Source organism: Ceratotherium simum, chromosome 29 (genome assembly GCF_057802395.1).
Source record: "Ceratotherium simum simum isolate JZ-2026a chromosome 29, ASM5780239v1, whole genome shotgun sequence".
Taxonomy (NCBI): Eukaryota; Metazoa; Chordata; class Mammalia; order Perissodactyla; family Rhinocerotidae; genus Ceratotherium; species Ceratotherium simum.
In genome coordinates, this window is record NC_141928.1 from 35,719,525 (window position 1) to 35,737,293 (window position 17,769).

The following is a 17,769-nucleotide window of genomic DNA, read 5'->3' on the forward strand; positions in this document are numbered from 1 at the left end:
CAGGGCGGGCCCTCACTGCCCTCCCCTGTGACATTAGAAGAGACCAAAAAAGGAAGTTCCAATGTAGGGCTTGACCGGTACAGTTCCTAAACTGTTGTTGGAATAAATTTTGCTCGTGCTTAGTAGGGACACGTTAAAGATGAACAATGGAAACAGAAGGATTTTTCCAAGAGGTGGCGGCTGAATCCCACCGCCTGCTGGAATCTTTGGTGTACACTTTACTCCCCACTGATTTTTCTGGGGATTCTGAGCTGACATCAGGTGGAATTTTGCTAACTCAGCTGCCTGGAGGAATGATAAGAATTGCCCTTTATGTGCGGCCACTCTGGGTTATGCCTTTTCATAATTGTCTTCTTCATTTCTCACAAACGATCCTGAGAAGTTGGTATTGTTCTTCCCATTTTTCAAATAGGAGAACTGATGCCCAGAAATATTCAGTGACTGTCCACGATCACACCGATGGCAGTATTTACTCTTGTCTGGTGAATGTTGAAACTTAAGTTTTTTTCTCTGTGTTATCCTATGCATTCTGAAGAGTTCTCTGAAAAAGAAAACGCAGCCTTATTGCTCCCAATTCAACCTGCACTGTTATTTTGAATTGACTTTTTATGAAACAGACTCCTTTCTTTGATATTAGCAACATCTCTTTCGGGGAAAAAAAAAGTCCTCATAAATGATCCACTTGGGGTTTTGCCTCCGTTATTTTATTTGCATTCTGAATCAGTTCTGTGGTCATTCTTGTGAACTCCTCAGAAGCTGGAAGCCGTTATCAATCAGCATGCAGTCAGGAAAATGAAAAGCACTTCGGGCTTTTCAAGGGAGATTTAATACAGGGAACTGGTGAGAACTTTGTAGAAGGGATGGAGGAGCAAAACAGGTAGGTGCTGTCGCAGGAGATAAGTATTTACAGAAAGCTACTAAGCCCCTTGGGCTGGAGGAACGAAAAGGGAGATGGTGTTGCCATTGCCTCTGAAATGCCCGAAGTGGTTTCTGTCTTCCTCACTGCATGCTGATGGATAATGGATTCTGACTTCCGAGGAGTTTATGGGGGTGACCACAGAGCAGATTTGGAATGCAAATAAAATAATGGGGACCCAAGCACACTGGCCTCTGAGGCTCCTGCCACCGCTGTTTCTGCTGCTGTTGGGACCCCGCCCCGGCCACTGAGCAGTCAGCCCGGAGCCCCCCCACTGCCAGTGCAGGGCTGCTGGGGCCCCCGGAGCTCCTGCTGCTGCTACCAAAGCAGAAAAAAATAGCTTTTCCCTTATGTGTACTTTCCAATCTCCCATGACCGCTTCTTATTAGCAGAACCTAAATGGAAGCCAGCTGGCAGGGGATTCTGGGAAATGTGGTTCCGGGGCTCTGAGCCCCTGCAGCACAGAGGAGGATCTAGAAGACTGAGTGTGGACTGTGAGCCAGCAGACAGATAGCAGCCACCACCCCAGCCAGAGTACCAAACTCCATTGCTTTGGAATTTAATGCGTCACATGGATTGTTCTCGAGTGGATTTGATGGTCCTCAGTTACAGCCCTGGGATCACGCACGGCAAAAGCCTGAGGAGAGTCACAGCCTCTATATGTACTTAAAGAATGTGTGTGTGTGGGGAGAAGAGCAAAAACAAATCCTTGCTCGAGCTGGGGTTTAAGGAACCAAAGCCGGCCCGGCTTCCCTGGCTGAGGTGCCAGGCCACAGTGGAGCTGAAGCAGCCTCGTTGCTGCCTGGGCTTCACTCAGAATTCATCGCCTCTCTTCCCGCCGCCTTATCACTCAGGCTCCTTCAGGCTGCAAGAAAGACGGAGTCCCAGTGACCTTTGATGGCAGGTGGCTTAGGTCGGGTGACCCAGGAAACAGATCTAAGACAGAGATACAGGAAGTTTATCAGGGAGTGCTCTCAGGAACAAACTTGGAAGAGGGGGAGTGAGGCGGGATCGGTCAGAGGCACAAGTGGGAATGGGATGCAGCTGCCGTCACGGCCTCAGCCGTCCCACGGGGACCTCTGGATCCCATGGTCCTTCACAGTCGTCCTGAATTGAGGCAAGGAGGCTAGAACTATCCCTTCACAATGACCATGGGATGTAGGCTGCCCCCCAGGGAGGGGACATAAGCTTAACTGACAAAGCTCCCTTTGGGGAGCTCCCAGGGGAAATGAGTGTCTCCATCCTGAAGGGGCAGTGGGGCAGCACACCAGTGTCCAGCACACAGGATGGCAGGAGTAGAATGGAAGTCCGCTACTGCTCAGGCCACAGTGCTCAGCCCCCTTGGCGATGCGCTCTGAGCTGGCGAGAGAGAGAACCTGGCCCCACCCTAGCCTAAGCCGCTGTCACCTCACACCTGGATGACCGGCTGCCAGAACCCCAACGGTTTCTCTGCTTTGTCCTTTGCCGCGCGACGGTCCATTCTCTATCCGACAGCCAGAGCGATCTTCTCAAACCTTAAATCAGATCATAATACTGCTTTGTTTAACCTCCCCCCCTTGCCCGGGCTCTTCACTGCCCTTAGAATCACCTCCAGGGCCCTGTCCTGGCCTCCAGGTCGAATGTGCTCTGCTCCACCCGCCTCCCCACTGCCTCGCTGGCTCCTTTCTGTCCCTTACCCACCTGAGGGCCTTGTCCTGGCTTTTCCCTTTGGCTGGAGTGCCTGTCTCTTGCCAGCAGGCCTGAGCTCTCCCCTCACCTCTGCAGGGAGATCTTTCCTGACTGCACAATGGATCCGCTCCCTCGGCCAGTCACCCCCTATTTATGTTCTCGGCATTCTCCACTAACTGAAATTACTTTATGCCTTTATTGGTGAACTTGTTTTGCCTGCCCCTCCTGATCACATATCAAGCTCTCAGAGTAGGAGTCAGCACCTAGAAGCGCACCCAGCCCAGGGTAGGAAAACACTTGTGGAAGGTTGTGTGACTTGACCACTTTCTAATATGGAAGACACTTAGCTGGCAAAATTTCGTGAAAATCACCTGATTGCCATGTGGCCTTCCTCGTGTCCCGTCTTATCAAGGTTGGCTTGGCTGGGACAGTGGACCCCGTCCAGTCAGCCGTGATCAGGGTAGCAGAATTGCCTTCATCGGCCAGATCCAACGGGTGCCATGGTAACTCCCTGAGGAAAGAAGCACGTGATGCGTCTTCCTCAGAAGGGGGCTTCCCACAGCTTCCTGGCCTCTCCTCAGAAGGGGGCTTCCCAGAGCTTCCCGGCCTCTCCTCTGGTGCAGACCCTCAGCACAGCCAGTTACCCAACTGCGTGTCCATCATGACTCAGTTCCCACAGTCACAGAGCCCTCAGCTTTCTCCCATTGGTGGGACACACAGTGGCTCGTGTGGTCCAGGAACTCAGTCCCTTGGGGGCTGATGTGTCTGAGAGGTGAGGGCACCTTGGATAAAGGCCAACAGTTTACCCTGCTGCCAGCTGAAATCGTGTGATGTGGACAATCTCTTCCCAAGGGTTAGAATGCTTCCTGGTCCTTAAAATCTTTTTTATGTCAGCCCTCTGCTCTTAAATGTCTTTAAGTAAAAATTGCCAGTGCCATTTATGGAGTGCCTGCATAGACCAAAGCTGTGCTGGGTCCATATCTTAGATGTTCAGAAACTTGCTGAAGGGGGCACTTAGCCCAGGTTTGTGATGCTCAGACGCTGGCCTCCTTCCTTCCACTGTATTAACCTGAGAAATGAAGGAGCTGGGAGGAGCGACTGTTAGTGAAAATAGTTATTGTGAGTAAAATGAAATATGACAGGTCTTAACTCAAAGATAGACTAATTAGTGTTGTCTAAAAAAGGGGGAAAAAAATAAAGGGAGATTCTTTCTCAGCCTCACCCCATACTCCACTTCAGTGTCATTCCATCCCAGCTTTGAATACCATTCCATATACTTTTTAATGTAGCTAATAAAGATTCTGCAGAGTTTGTCCAATTTTATATCTAGAAGTCTCTGGAATTCTTCAAAGCTTGGCAGGAGATGGGTGAATTAGTCAGATCGCTGCGTTCGTCAAAGAAAAGTCCCGCTGTGGACACTGTCTGCGTCTTTCCCACCCATGCCAAGCTGTCCATTTGCATAAAAGTGATCCTCTGGGAAAGTGTTCTGTGTTTTTCAATCATCCCTAGAAATGGAATCACAGCTCCTGTCTCACCTTACGCTGAAGTGTTTTCACACTCCAGGGAATTGCTTACTGTCACCTGAATATAGAATTTGGTGGGCGTCAGTTTCAAATTGATACTACTCGCAGCCGTCTGCAGGATTTCTAAAAGGTGTCGACGTGGTCTGAGAAGGTGTTTCTTGTGCTGAGAACAGCTTGAGTGGTTCTCTTTGTTCCGAGAGCCGCAGGGCCTCAGGCTTGGGTTTCTACCAAGGGAGGATGCTTTCTGGCTCTTTCTCCTGAGAATTGAGTGGGATCAAAGTATTGTCAAGAATTGAGTGGGATTGAAGTATTGTCGGTGCTTCTACCTGATGGTGCAAAAGTGTAATGTGAGTAAAGCAGTGTACCTTTAAGATGATTTCTTTTCCTAATTTCACATTAATGGAAAGATAGGAAGGAATTTATTTCTGGATTAGAAGCAACATGCTATAGTGAAATAGTGTGGGCATTAAAATCGAACTCGGATTTGAATTCCGTATGACCTTAAATAAAGTGCATAATCTCTGTCGGTCTCAGTTTCTTGATCTGTAAAATCAGGATCATCCTTCTTTCCACTCCAATTGTCATAAAGATTCATTGATATACCGTGTGTCAGTTTCCTTGCACGGTTGCAGAATTTTAGGTGGACCGTAAATTAGCAAAGAGAGACTACACCCCCTGTTTATGTCCCCGCTTTATTTAGCCCAGCATATGGACGCTCCATATCAGCCAGCCAGGCAGATGCAGCAGATGACCGTATCTTTAGCCCCCGGGGTCCCTAATGAGGGATGCTCAGCTGCCTGTGACACTAGTCAGGTCTTGCTGGCTCAAGAAGCTTAATTTTGTGCTGCCCCATAGCCCAGTTATAATTGGGGCTGACGTCACCACTCAGGAAGAACTTACAAAAACGTTCTCTGTCCTTAATAAGAAATACTAACCGGCCTACAGCCTCCTTCTGGTCCTCAGCCAAACAGCCTCAGCCAAGCCTCACATCTTTGTGGATGGGGCACAGGAAGCAGAGTCAGGGCCAGTCTCCATGGGCCTCTTCTCTGCCTCTGTCTTTCCAGCACCCTGAAAGACCTTGTCCCAGAATAACACAGGACACGTGGGTGTTTAATAAATAGCCATGATGATAATGATGATGCATATCTCAGCTTTAATTCACATGTGTTAGTTCCATTATTGATTTTGTGCTCCTCAAATTATCCAGATAAAGTCACAACCAGTTTAAAAACAATTAGTTTAATTTTGCATCTGTGGTCCAGCAGGAGTCTATTTTTTCTCCAGTATTAATAATCACGTCATACCATTAATGAATTTCAGTTGAGATCAGTAGTGTCTGGGCTAATATGGCATTTCTCTTTTGTTCTTGTTTGTTTGTTTTGTTTTGTCTTTAGGGTCAAGTTGTGTTCCGGAACGGGGAGAGAATGGGGACCATTAAATTTACTCAATTTCAAGGTAGGCTTTTTGCTGCTGCTTCTTTCTAGTTGGTGAATTCTACATTCAGGGATGTTGTGTGTATGCAATAAAGTACATCAAAAGAAATGAAAATATGAGGTTCCAGATAAGAGAAAGCAGAGGCAATAGAGAACATTTGTCTGTGAAAACATTAGTTTCAACTTATTCAGAATAGTTTTCTCAACTGCTTTACTTCTCGGGCCTATTCAATCTTCCCACATGACTCTGAGAGGCTCACGAAAGTATGGGGAGTGGTGGTGAAGTCAGTTCCCATATTCTGAAAAACCTGGCATTGTTTTAGTTTTTGGTTACAGAAATTTTCAAACAGACCCTAAAATTGAGAGAATAGCATAGTGAGCCCCATGTACCCATCACCTGGCTTCAGCCATTATCGACATTTTGCCAATCTTGCTTTATCTTGACTCACCCCATCCTCTCCCTTTTTTTGCTCTAATGTTTTAAAGCAGCTCCCAGACATTATCTCATTTCTATCTATAAATACTGCAGTGTGCATTTCTACTAGATAAGGACTTTTAAAAACATAACCACAATACTACGATTGCACCTAAAACATTTAACAACAATTCTTAATAATCTTTCCTCGTAGTCTGTGTTGATCCTCTGATTATCTCAAATATGTCTTGACAGTTGGTTTGTTGGAGAATTCCCACAAGGTCCATTCATTGCATCTGGTTGATGTGTCTCTTTAGTCTCTTCTAATCTATAATCATCCCATACACAGTATTTACGGGCTATTTATTTTTTTAAGAAACCAGGTCATTTGTTGGACTTTCTTCTGTCAGAGTTGGAAGGGGCCTCAGAAACCATCCAGACCAAGTTCCTCATGTGATGAGGAGGAAATGGAGGCCCAGAGAGGCTTGTTAAAGCCCACAGGGCATCCGTGAGGATCAGGGCTGCGTGGTCCTCCAGGTGGACACCTCAGTTCAGCCCAGTACAGTCAGTAGCAGGGTTGTTAGCCAAAACCACTAGATGGACCATTCACTAATGCAGTGTTTTTCAGCATCTGGATGTTTCTGGAAAATCCAGAAACAAGAGCAGTGCCTTCTGTGTCCACTCACTTTGAACAGATCCCAAAGTCATCCAGGGGAAAGCAAGAAATGAAATCGAGTTATTCAGATTCATTCAGACAAATCCCAACTGGATTCAGATCAGTCAGGAGAGGTGTTCTTCGGTGCAATCACTCCGTAATGCAATCTTTTAGATTTACCCATTTGTCTTCCCGTGGCAGGTAATTGAAACGCATGTCAGTTCTCTGGCATGCACAAAAGATGTAATTTTAGGCAAATGTAATTATTTTCCCATTTGTTAAGTCTTATTTCTTCATTGGTTGAACAAAGTAAGCATCTTGGCAAAGATACTTACTTTTCTTTTTTTTTTGAGTGATTGCAACTAAATTCTCTTGTCACATTTCCAGTTCTCAAATTATATCGTTCTAGGAGAATATTTTGTAAAATATTGATTGGTCGATCACAGCTACAAGTGCGTGCCAATTTCATTGCCTTTTTTTCCTCCAAATGTTAGGATCAGACATGAACTCCAGGGACTGGTTTTAGGCATTTATAAAAAAAGCAGGATAGCAAACATAGTTCAGGGTGGGCTTGACCCATCTGAGCTCAAGTTGCTGTAGAACATCAGGCAAGTGATTTCACCTCTCTGAGCCTCGATGTCCTCATCTGTAAAATAGGAACGTAGTCCTACCTACCTTCTTGGGATGTGGGAAGAACTAGATGAGACAACACAGAGAAATATGTGCATATGTTTCTTGCTCAGCAAGTAGTAGCAATTATGATTAGCACTTTGTCAAAAATTATGACACTTTTCTGGGGCGAATCCGGATTTTCATGCTGTGTTGAAACCCCCCGGGTGCCTTTTGTCTGCCTACCCCTATGGCTGCTCCCCACACTTAACAACATGTAGGATGTCTGACGGGGCAGGGCCTTAGGGATGATCTCGTCCCACTACTTCATGGTATAAATGGGGAAACCCAGGCCTAGGGGAGGGAAGTGTCCCCCAGGGACTCACAGGTGGTTAGTGGCAGAGCTGGGACTGGACCTCCACCTTCCCCCGTGTGCTGACGTCTGTGCCCTCACACGCACACCTCCGCCTGAGTGTTCTCTCTCCACCACACTTGTGTCCAGCTTTTATGTCAGAGCTGGGCCCTGCAGATACTCCTGTTTACATGTTTTTAAAACACACATTGATCCTGTTGACAAAGGGATGCTATGCTGGAGGCAGGTTCACATCAGCACTGCGGTTGGTTTTCCAAATTCATAGAGTCTCAGAGGTGCCTTGTCTGCCAGGATGGAGGGACACTGAATTATTGAGTAGGCTGTCCCAGCTGGAAGGGTTCCTGGTTATCATCTCATTTCACAAGGAGAAACTAAGGCCCAGTGGGAGAAAGGACTTGCTTGGGGTGGGCCCTGACTCACTGTGGGATGGTGAGTTCATTCCTTTCCTTCTCTGGACTCATGCTTCCCCTCCAAGAGGAGCTGGTCCAGACTCTGTCTTCTGGAACCTTCCAGAAATTTTCCCAGAATGGGGGGCCTGCCCCCCACCTTGAGGTGACCAGCTCCTAAATTGCCTCATGCCATTGACCTTGCAAAAGGCTTCTAAATGGGGTCACCATGTTGTTTTCTGCCATGCCCCTCACATCCTCTCTCTCCCTGTCTGTTTCTCTCTCCCGCCCCTCCTGCCCTCTTGTTTAGAGGGGACAGTGAAACCACAGGGCCCACGACAGAGCTGACTCACAAACAGCAGCGAGGCAGTGGGGGCTCCCTTTGCAGAGTCTGCTCCTAGGCTCACACCCAGACTGTCTCAGTGCTCACTGACGGGATCTGGGATGTTGGCCCACCCGCCCTCCCCCTAAAGACCTGACAAGATGCTTTTCTGGCTTCTCATTTGCACAAGTTCCTGGTGCCTTCTAAACCCTTTTTTCTACAGTAGAGGAAGCGTTTTATAGGAGGCTCTGTTAACTCCTTTGTAAAACTAAAACACAAATTAGTTGAAAATGGGAGGCAGTTTTGGGAAGACTAAAAGGGGATCCTGGAATCCGTGGTCCTTCTGTGCTTTTTGATTCCAGACTTGTGGGATTGGTATCACAGTGCCTGGCACTCAGTAGGCCCCCACTACAAGTTTATTAAGTTAATTTGGAGGCAAAAGACCTGGATTCAAGTTCTTGCTCTGAAGCTTGCCAGCAGTGTGACCCTGGGCAAGTCACTTTACCTTCCTAAGCCTCGGTCTCCTTCTCTGGAAAATGAGATGACACTACTGCCGGCCCTGCCTGCCTCCTGGGGCTGGTGTAAGGGGCACATGAGATTTTGCTCTATAGACTTGCAAGGGCTGGGAAGCTAGTCACATTACTAGCATGCTGCCTGGCTCCTGGCTGGCTCGTGGTAGATGCTTACTGAATTGGTTAGTGATACGGCTGGTGGAAATTTAAGAACGTCTTCATTTACTCATAGTTTTCAGTGACTTGAGTCAAGGCAGAATGTCTGACAAACAGCAGTTAGCCTCAACAACAGAAATGTGAACCGAAGCCAGTTCGCGATGGTGGCCGTTGTTGTTCCAGGCTGCAGAAACTACCTTTTTTGCAAACTTAGCAGTGCTGGATAAAGAGAACTCTTCTAAAATAATGTGCCAGGGCTAGTCCCCTGGTCCCTCTTGAGCTGAATTATCTTGAACCCAGAGGGGATTTCAGAGCCCTAAGAACGACCTTCCTCACCCGCAGCTTCCCTCCGTTTACTTTGTTTTCAGGGGTTCCCAGAGCCCTTACCTCCCATCGGGGATAATCCTAGAGGGTACGTATGGCGGATGCCATCAGTGGCCCACCACAGCCCCTGAGCATCCATCATTCCAGAACAAGCATCTTATTAAGAACACCTGCAACTCTTAGCCTATGCAAGGAGCAGGCCATGTGTCCAGGGCATTAACGCTTCTAGGGGCAGCCCTGAGCTGGTGATGGGTGAGAAGAGGAGGATAAATCCCCCAGTGTCCTTTTCCCTCGGGTGGGGCAACTCCAAGGTATGTTCTGTCCCCAGAGGTCCCCAGTGGGATTGAAATTCACTTGGCTTCCCAGAAACCTGCTCATTAATGCACTTTGTCCTGGGTCCCTTCCCTTCCCTGTCTCACCTCCCCACACCCCAGCAGTGTGTTCTAGGGTCACCCCTCATATAAATTGCATGCACTCTTACTCTTGTCTCAGGCACTGTTCTGAGAGACCCACCTGCGGTAGGTAAGGCAGGTATTAGCATCCCGTTGGCCACACACCTTGAGTGTGGTGAGGCCTGGGCCTAAACCCCTTTCAACTCCAAGTTCAGAGCCCTCCCCCTGCCATCGTTGACTTCCACTAAACCACACGTAGATAAGGATGAATACTACGGAATTGGCTTTTTTTTTTCCTTAAGAGAAAAAAGAATCCATGTTATGCCGAAGTCTAAACATGGCCCAGAATTTGCAGCAGGGAAGGAAGTGGAGTGAAGCCATGATTGCAGCCTTGTTTATGCTGTTCTCATGAAGTCTCAGCATCTGCCACTCTCGTTCACCGTGCTGCCTTCATTAGGCCTATTTGTAAGAATCTCGCTGAATGATAATCTGCTTGAATTTCACTCTGCTTCTGTGCAGCATAAAGGACCCAGACTTCAGAGTTTTATATTTCAGCACCTGATTTGAAGGGATGGGGTCTTCCATCGCTCTAATGACATAATTGTCAATCAGAAGGTACCTAGTGAAATGCAGGCCTGTCCTCCGCATTTGCAGACATGAATTACCGTTTGGTCTTTGGGGTAACAGACATGGTTCTATTCAGTGCGCACTTCCTGAGCATCTGCCAGGCGCTTTACCAAGTCCTCTGGGGGGAGCCAAGTTGAATAAGATGCAGTCCCTGCCCCCCAGGGGCTTCATAATCTCTCTGGCCAAGTGCCAGTACCTATAAAAGCAGGAAAAGAGTTTCCCAGAACCTTCTAGAAAACTTGCAGAGCTAGTTTGACCCAAGTTTGAGACTCTTAAGGCTGACTTTTAATATCCTTTTCCTCCTGTCAAGGCAGGTATCGTAGCTCTCTTCACCAGGCCATGGGTCTGGAGAGGCTGGTTTGTTGGACTGCCACTGGATATAATTAAGAGTGGAGACATAGTCCACCAACCTGCAGGATACACGGGCAGGGTGCTGGGTCAGCAGGAATGGAAGGACACACGTGAATGTGGGCTGAGAGTCTGACTCCAATCTTGACACCAGCCCCCATGAGCCAGGGCTTATCAGGGATCCCAAGGAAGGTGGGCTGAAAGACAGAATTATTTAGCAGACGTTGTATTTCATTGAGCCATAGACTCTCTATGTGAAAGGGAGCCCAGGCTCTCCTTTACAGCATTACCTCTGCTTGAATGCCTCCAGGGATGGGGAACTCACCTCCTCTCATGTGGAAAGCAGACATGCCTAATCATAGCTAGCGAGGCACAATGACTTAATCTCTCTGAGCCATCATTTCAGCATTTATTTAAAAATAATAAAATAAAAGATCATGATTTCCTTGCCTTGAGAGTGATGGTGAGAAGTCAGCGACATGTGGCTATGAACTTTCCTGGCTTGGTGACCGTCACAGAGGAGGGCCATGGTAACTGTTGGCTTCCTTCTCCTCTCCTAGGCACTCTTGACAATGACCCCAGATTTACCGCCCTCCAGAATTTCTTGAGAGAAGTGCAGTCTTGCTTCCTCAGGACACTTCACACTCCTCATTTCGTGGGCGCTTGTTGCCGTTGGTCCGTGAAAGCCCCTCCTGTTTGTTTATACCCTATTCCCCTCATTCATTCCCGTACCCCAATCCTCCCTCCCCCACTGAAAGGCAAACATTCTAAGTGTTTAATGCATATATTGTGTTTGTTTGTGTCGTTGCAAAATGTGTATTACTGTTTTGTATGCATATATTTTGAATTCACATCGATGCAACTGGATTGTATATCTTTTTCTGTTGCTTTCTCTTTTTTTCCACTCCGCGCTTTGTTTTTTAAGATCCTTCCATGTTCCTGTGTGTGCATCTGGGCCGTGGTTTTCACTGCTCACTCCAGGGGGCACATCCATCCCTCACCCATCCACTCCTGGTGACAGACAGGTCACCTTCAACTCCCCGCCTCCACAAACAATGTGTGTCCTTGTACTTGAGCCCTTAGGAAGCCATTTCTTCAAAACAAATGCCCAAGAGCAGAATCGTTGGGTCAGAAAGTGTGTGAACATTGAACATGCCTAGAATCTTCCAGGTGGCTCTTGGGGATGCCCATACCCCTCTCCCCCCACCAGCATGAGGAGTCCTGTGTCCCTACCTCCACCAGCACTTGGCGTCCCCAGCGCTCTCATTTTTTGCAATCTAAAGTATAAAGTAATGTATGGTGGCTTTATTTCTCTGATTACTAACGAATTTGGACATTTCTTCCTGTGCTTGTTAGCAGTTTGTTAATTGTCTGTGTCCTTGTCCCTTTTATCTTGAGGGACTGTCTTTTTCCTGTTGATTTGGGAGAGTGCATTATGTAATCTAGATATCAGTCCCTTGTTGGCTTTAGGCTTTGCAAATATCTTCTCCATTCCATCACTCATCTATCAACTTAAAGTCCTTGTTGAACAGAAGTTCTGAATTTTGATGTGAAAAATTCTTTTTTTTTTTTTTTTGTCTTATGGTTTGGGCTTTTGAAGTTTCTCAACAGTCGTTTCCTGGCATCTGCATGCCAGGTCCTGGCTGGGCACAGGGGTGGTGAGATGGGTAAGACGCAGCCCCTGCCTCCAGGGAGCCCCCCATCCAGTGGGGAGCAGACACAGGACCCCAAGTGGGTGTGATACGTGATAAGGGCACTCGGAGGAGGAACACTTGGCTCCACCTGGCGGAATCTAGGAAGGCTACTTGGGAGAGGTGGCATCTGAGATGAATTCTGAAGGACCAGTGGGAGTTAGTCAAGAACAGAAGGAAAAAGGTGCTCTAAGTGCAAGTCACCTGTTGTGTTTGTATGTGTCCTGTGTCCCCCCAGGTACTTAGCATTTGCCCTAGACCGGTTTGCCTAAGTCAGTGGACAAATCTACCCTTGGCAGGGTTATATTCCTGGGGCATTTGGCCAGTGTCCACCCGGCCTGTTAAAAATCTCAAAACAAAGGTCAATGAGGTGAACTTATTAAAACAGTGGCAGTGCCATATTGTTTGTGAAGGTAGAGACAAATGTGTGTGCGGGTCCAGGCCAGGGAAGCACAAGCCCATCCCTGCTGAGTGCTGCTGAGAGGTGCTGCTCAGCTCTTCTCCCACCCCGTGAGAGGAGAGTGACCCTCGAGGCCCTCTCCACAGGCAGTGACCAGACTAGGGAGTCACTTCCCGAGGAATGGCTGGCCATTCTGGAGAGGAGCAGAATCAAGGCCCACGACCACCTCTTCCCATCTCTGTGTTCCCATCTCTGAAGAACCGTCAGGAGCAGGGGTGGACGTGGTATGTGGCCCGCCGGCAGAGCCAGGACCTGTGAGGGGAAGTCTCAAGGAACAGGCTTCAGCTTGGAATGAGGAAGACGCTTCAAAGCAGTTGCAGACATCAAATAAGAGTTGGAGGCTACAGACATCTCTCCTTCCAGCCCCCTCGCTTTAGCAAGACCCAGATAGGGGACAGGACTTCCTCAGGCTCCTCACTGAGGTGAAGGCAAAGCTGAGACTAGCTCCAGGGTCCTGTCTCCCAGCCAGAGCTCTTTCCTCTCCCTGAGTTGATGATTTTGTTGGAGGAGGTTCTAGAATAGAGTGATTTTATAGAATCTGATTTTTTTTTTTTTTTTGGTGAGGAAGATTAGCCATGAGCTAACATCTGTTGCCAATCCTCCTCTTTTTGCTGAGGAAGATTGGCCCTGGTCTAACATCCATGCCCATCTTCCTCTGCTCTGTGTGTGGGATGCCGCCACAGCATGGCTTGATGAGCGGTGTGTAGGTCTGTGCCCAAGATCCGAACCTGCGAACCCCGGGCCACAGAAGTGGAGTGTGGAAACTTAACCACAACGCCACCGGGCTGGCCCCTAGAATCTTTGATTTTCATTGAGCTGAAATCATCCTTTGTTTTACACCCTGGAGTCATACATGGAGTCTATATAAATGTAACAACAATTAGACTCTAAAGGACACATGCATCCCCCTCAATTCAGATCCAGAGTCAATTGAGGAAGAAGGGACATTTGGGGGTGAGGGGAGCAGAGCCCATGTAGCAGGGTGTGGAGACCCAGCTAAGGCAGGAGGTTGCGACCCCACAGCTAGTTCTCCCGCGGGGGGTCGCAGTGCAGGAGGGAGGCAGGACCACTGTGATTGAAGCCTTGTCCCAGCCGACTTGTGGATGCTCTCAGGCCCACAGCCAGGAAATATTTTCAGACTGGACTTTTCTGGCAGCCTAATTTTCACCAGTTGGACCTATTTTCTTTACGTATCATCCAAATCCAAAATTTGAACTGAAGAATGCACTTTTTAAAGAGAACACTTCTTTTTTTGCCCCACAGCAGGGCACCGGTATTATTCTGCAGGAAACTGGGCTCTTTGTTTCTCAGTGTTTTTAGCCTCTGAGAACAGAGAGTGTTGGCGTTGAAAGGCCAATCCAGCGGTTCTCAACCCTGGCTACACGTTAGGGTCAGCCTAGGGAACTTTTAAAAATACTGCCACCCAGAATCCACCACTCCACCTCCCGGATTCTAATATAATGGGTCCATGTTGAGACCCAGGCATCTGTATTTTCTAGAAGTTACCCAGGTGACTCATACTCAGCCAGGGCTGAGAACCACTGGAACCCCTGCAGCGCAATTTGCAGATGGAGAAACTGAGGCCCAGAGAGAGGGAATGGTCTGTTCAGGCCACACCATGAGTCATTGGCAACTTGCAGCAGGGCTCAGGGGCAGGGAGGCCAGCCAGGGACAGACCTGTCTCTGCAGCCCCTCTCCCTCTGCTCAGTCCCTCCACCCCCCGGTGGATCTTTCTAGTCTGTCCACAAATCCCCTGGTCCACAGTGTGCAAGGCCCAGTCTGTTTCCAAATGGGTGGCTTGTGTTGTTTGCACGGTGGAGTTAACAAGGAGGCCGAGAGTTAACAGCTGAAGTGCTGGGCGCCTGTCATGGTCTCCCCCAGCTGGGCCACGGGTGAGAGGAAGAGCACAGGGGGCACCGTCCTTCCGCCTGCAGACCCGGGAGGGGCCCTGCGCAGGGTGCGGGAGAGAGGCTCAGGCTTTAGGTTCTGCTCAGGAACCAGCCAGCCGTCAGGAATCGTAAAGCCTGGGATCACATAGAGCATAGCTCCAACACGGGGGGCTGTCCCCCCGTGTCCTGAGCCCACAGCAACTGGGATGCTCAGAGGGGAGGAGGGGTACCTGGGGAAGGCTTCCTGGAAGAGCTGGGTAGGGTGTGGGCACGTGGGCTTGGTAGAGGGAGGGAAAGCCACCTTCCAAGCAGAGGGACCATTGTGGGGAAGCTTGGCAGTAAGAAAACATGAGGAGTGTTTGGGGACCTAGCAAATAGCTCCCGGTTACTTTTGTCATGACTCACATAACTACAGTTTATTGAATACTTACTGTGAGTTAGGCCCCAAGCCAGGAACTGCCTATATTCGCCTCTTTAATCCTCATAGCCACTCTGAAAGTTCCCATTTTACAGTTATGGCCACCTGTCACAGGGTGCGGGCTGGAAGGGAAGTATTATCTGCAAATGGGAATAATTTTACCTCCGTGGTAGGGCTGAGTGAGACTGCAGTCACTAAACTACAAGGTCAGAGATGATGATTTTTTGTTTTTATTTTTTGGTGAGGAAGATTGGCCCTGAGCTAACATCTGTGCCAATCTTCCTCTATTTTGTATGTGGGTCACTGCCACAGCATGGCTTGATGAGTGGTGTAGGTCCACACCCAGGATCCGAATCTGTGAACCCAGGCCACCGAAGCAGAGTGTGCTGAACTTAACCACTATGCCACCGGTCTGACCCAGATGAATTTTTTTTTTTTTTTTTTTTGTGAGGAGATCAGGCCTGTGCTAACATCCACCAATCCTCCTCTTTTTTTTTTGCTGAGGAAGACTGGCCCTGGGCTAACATCCGTGCCCATCTTCTTCCACTTTATATGGGATACTGCCACAGCATGGCTCGACAAGCGGTGCATCAATGCGTGCCCGGGATCCGAACTGGCGATCCCTGGGCCGCCGCAGCAGCGCGCACGGGCTTAACCGCTTGCACCACGAGGCCGGCCCCCAGTGAATTTTTTTTTAATCTTTGTATCTGCAGCCTCCAGCACAGAGCCTAGCACATAGTAAGCACCCAGTCAATGTTTGTTGAATGAATAAATGAATGAAGTGATTAAACTAGTAGATTTAGCATAAGCATCCTCCAACACCCAGGATGTCCAAGCCCCCTTGGTCAGGGATGAGGAGGTAACCTAATCTTCCACCAGCTACACTGCTGCTTCTGAGGGATCTTATCATGAAGGACCTCGTGCATGCAGCACCTGGCATGCAGTAGGCACTCAATAAATGTGGGCTGAGTGACCAGCATCCCTGCTTAGTATGGGTGGTGAAGTGCTCTGAATTCAGAACTAGGGGACCAAGTCCAGGTGCGCACTTGGTCGCTACCTGGAGCGTGGCTCTGAGCATTCACTTGACCTATGCGAGGCTCTTCCCTCATCTGTAGCCTGGGGCGAATTATGCCTGGTTCACGGTTTGCCATGAGAGTTAAATGCAGGAATGGCTGAAGGGGCCATGGGCCTCCAAGCACTACCCCCAGGGAGAGATTATGGTGATTATGGTCGTGGTGGGAAGCTGAGTATCGTTCTGGTGCCATGGGACGGGACAGCAGGGCGTGTGAGTCAGGGGGGCAGGCCGTGTGGCTGGTGCGCCGTGGGGTACCAGCCACACCGCCTCCTGGTTCCTGATGGTTTATTCCCATCAGCCTGTGTATTTCATGTGCTGCCTCCCCACGCCACATAAATAAATCAGGGCCTCCTCTGAGCCATGGGAGCTGATTGGGGCTGAGGACTTCAAAAGACCAGAGCGGGGGTGCTAGAGCTCCTGGTAGAGTCTGCTAATGTGACATTTAGAGGCTTGACCCGGCAAGTGACAGCTGCCTGCACAGTGTGACACCCCCCAAATGATGGGGAGACCTTTGTGGGAAGAAGGAAGTGACTTTTGCAGCCCTATTTTCCACCCCACAGTCAAAGGAACTCAGGCAGGAGCGTGGCCTGTGGGATTCCCTGTTCTGCTTCCTGAGGGTTCATAAGGAGCCAGCAGCGCACCTGCATTTCTGCAGAGAAATTCACTTAGAGCCGGAGCCCCAGCAGGGGCTCCCCTGGGTGCCAGCTGGGAATTCCTGCCGCCCCGTCGCTTTGTAACCTCTGGGCATTTTGATGACCAGCGTCTGCAGCTCTGGGCTCTCTTCTCTGCAGTTGCTACACTCAGGAGGCACAGGAGGCCCGTGGAGTGGGCAGCTCGGCAGGGAACTGTCCCCTCTCAGGGATCACATCGAGGTAGCCCCGTGTCAGGGAAGAGCATGACCCCCACCTTCCCTGAATCTGCTTCACCTGTGGTCACCAGTATCCCCCCACATGCCAAATCCGCTGACCCCTGCTCTGGGGACTTATTGAGCCTCTCCGAGGCACGTGACATGCTGGCCAGCTCTGTTGTGACAGTGTCCTTTTCCGTGGCTTCTGTGATGCCCACTCCCTCCCAGTCTCCTTGCAGCAGCCCTGCTCTGCCCACCACCCCCCCGAGGCTGATGCCCCCAGGATCCTGCCCATGGTCCTCTCCTCTCCCCACTCGGCACTGTCCCTGGGGGTCTCCTCCCTGGCCCCTGCTCCAGCTCCCAGCTTACATGCCGATGGCCCCAGCTCCCCCTCCCCAGCCCAGACCCAAGGACAGCTCTACCCTGCTGACACACATGCACCTCACGCTCGCACGTCCAAACCGGAACTTGCCATCTTCCCCCTCCTTTGACCCCTTCCTTTGACCCCCTCCTGGGTTCCCCACTCAGGGAATGGCACCTGAGCCCCCTAGTCACTTGCTTCACTCCCCTGTTCCCCGTCTCCCACACCCATTTGATCACCCAGTTGTCCAGATTTTACCTGGAAAAAAGAAGCCTTTGTCAAATCTGATCCCCGCTCTCCATTCCTCCTGCTACCGCCCTGGGCCAGTCCTCATCATCTTTATCCCTGGCGATGACCAAAATGATGACC

General features: G+C 49.4%; 1 protein-coding gene across 1 annotated transcript in view; it reads left to right on the forward strand.

The window, feature by feature from the left end:
• GABBR2 (gamma-aminobutyric acid type B receptor subunit 2) overlaps window positions 1–17,769 on the forward strand; it is a 351,811-nt gene that overhangs the window by 244,683 nt on the left and 89,359 nt on the right. Inside the window, exon 8 of the mRNA XM_087419415.1 lies at window positions 5,502–5,562. Coding sequence (XP_087275541.1) covers window positions 5,502–5,562 — 61 coding nt within the window. The remainder of the gene's footprint in view (window positions 1–5,501; window positions 5,563–17,769) is intronic.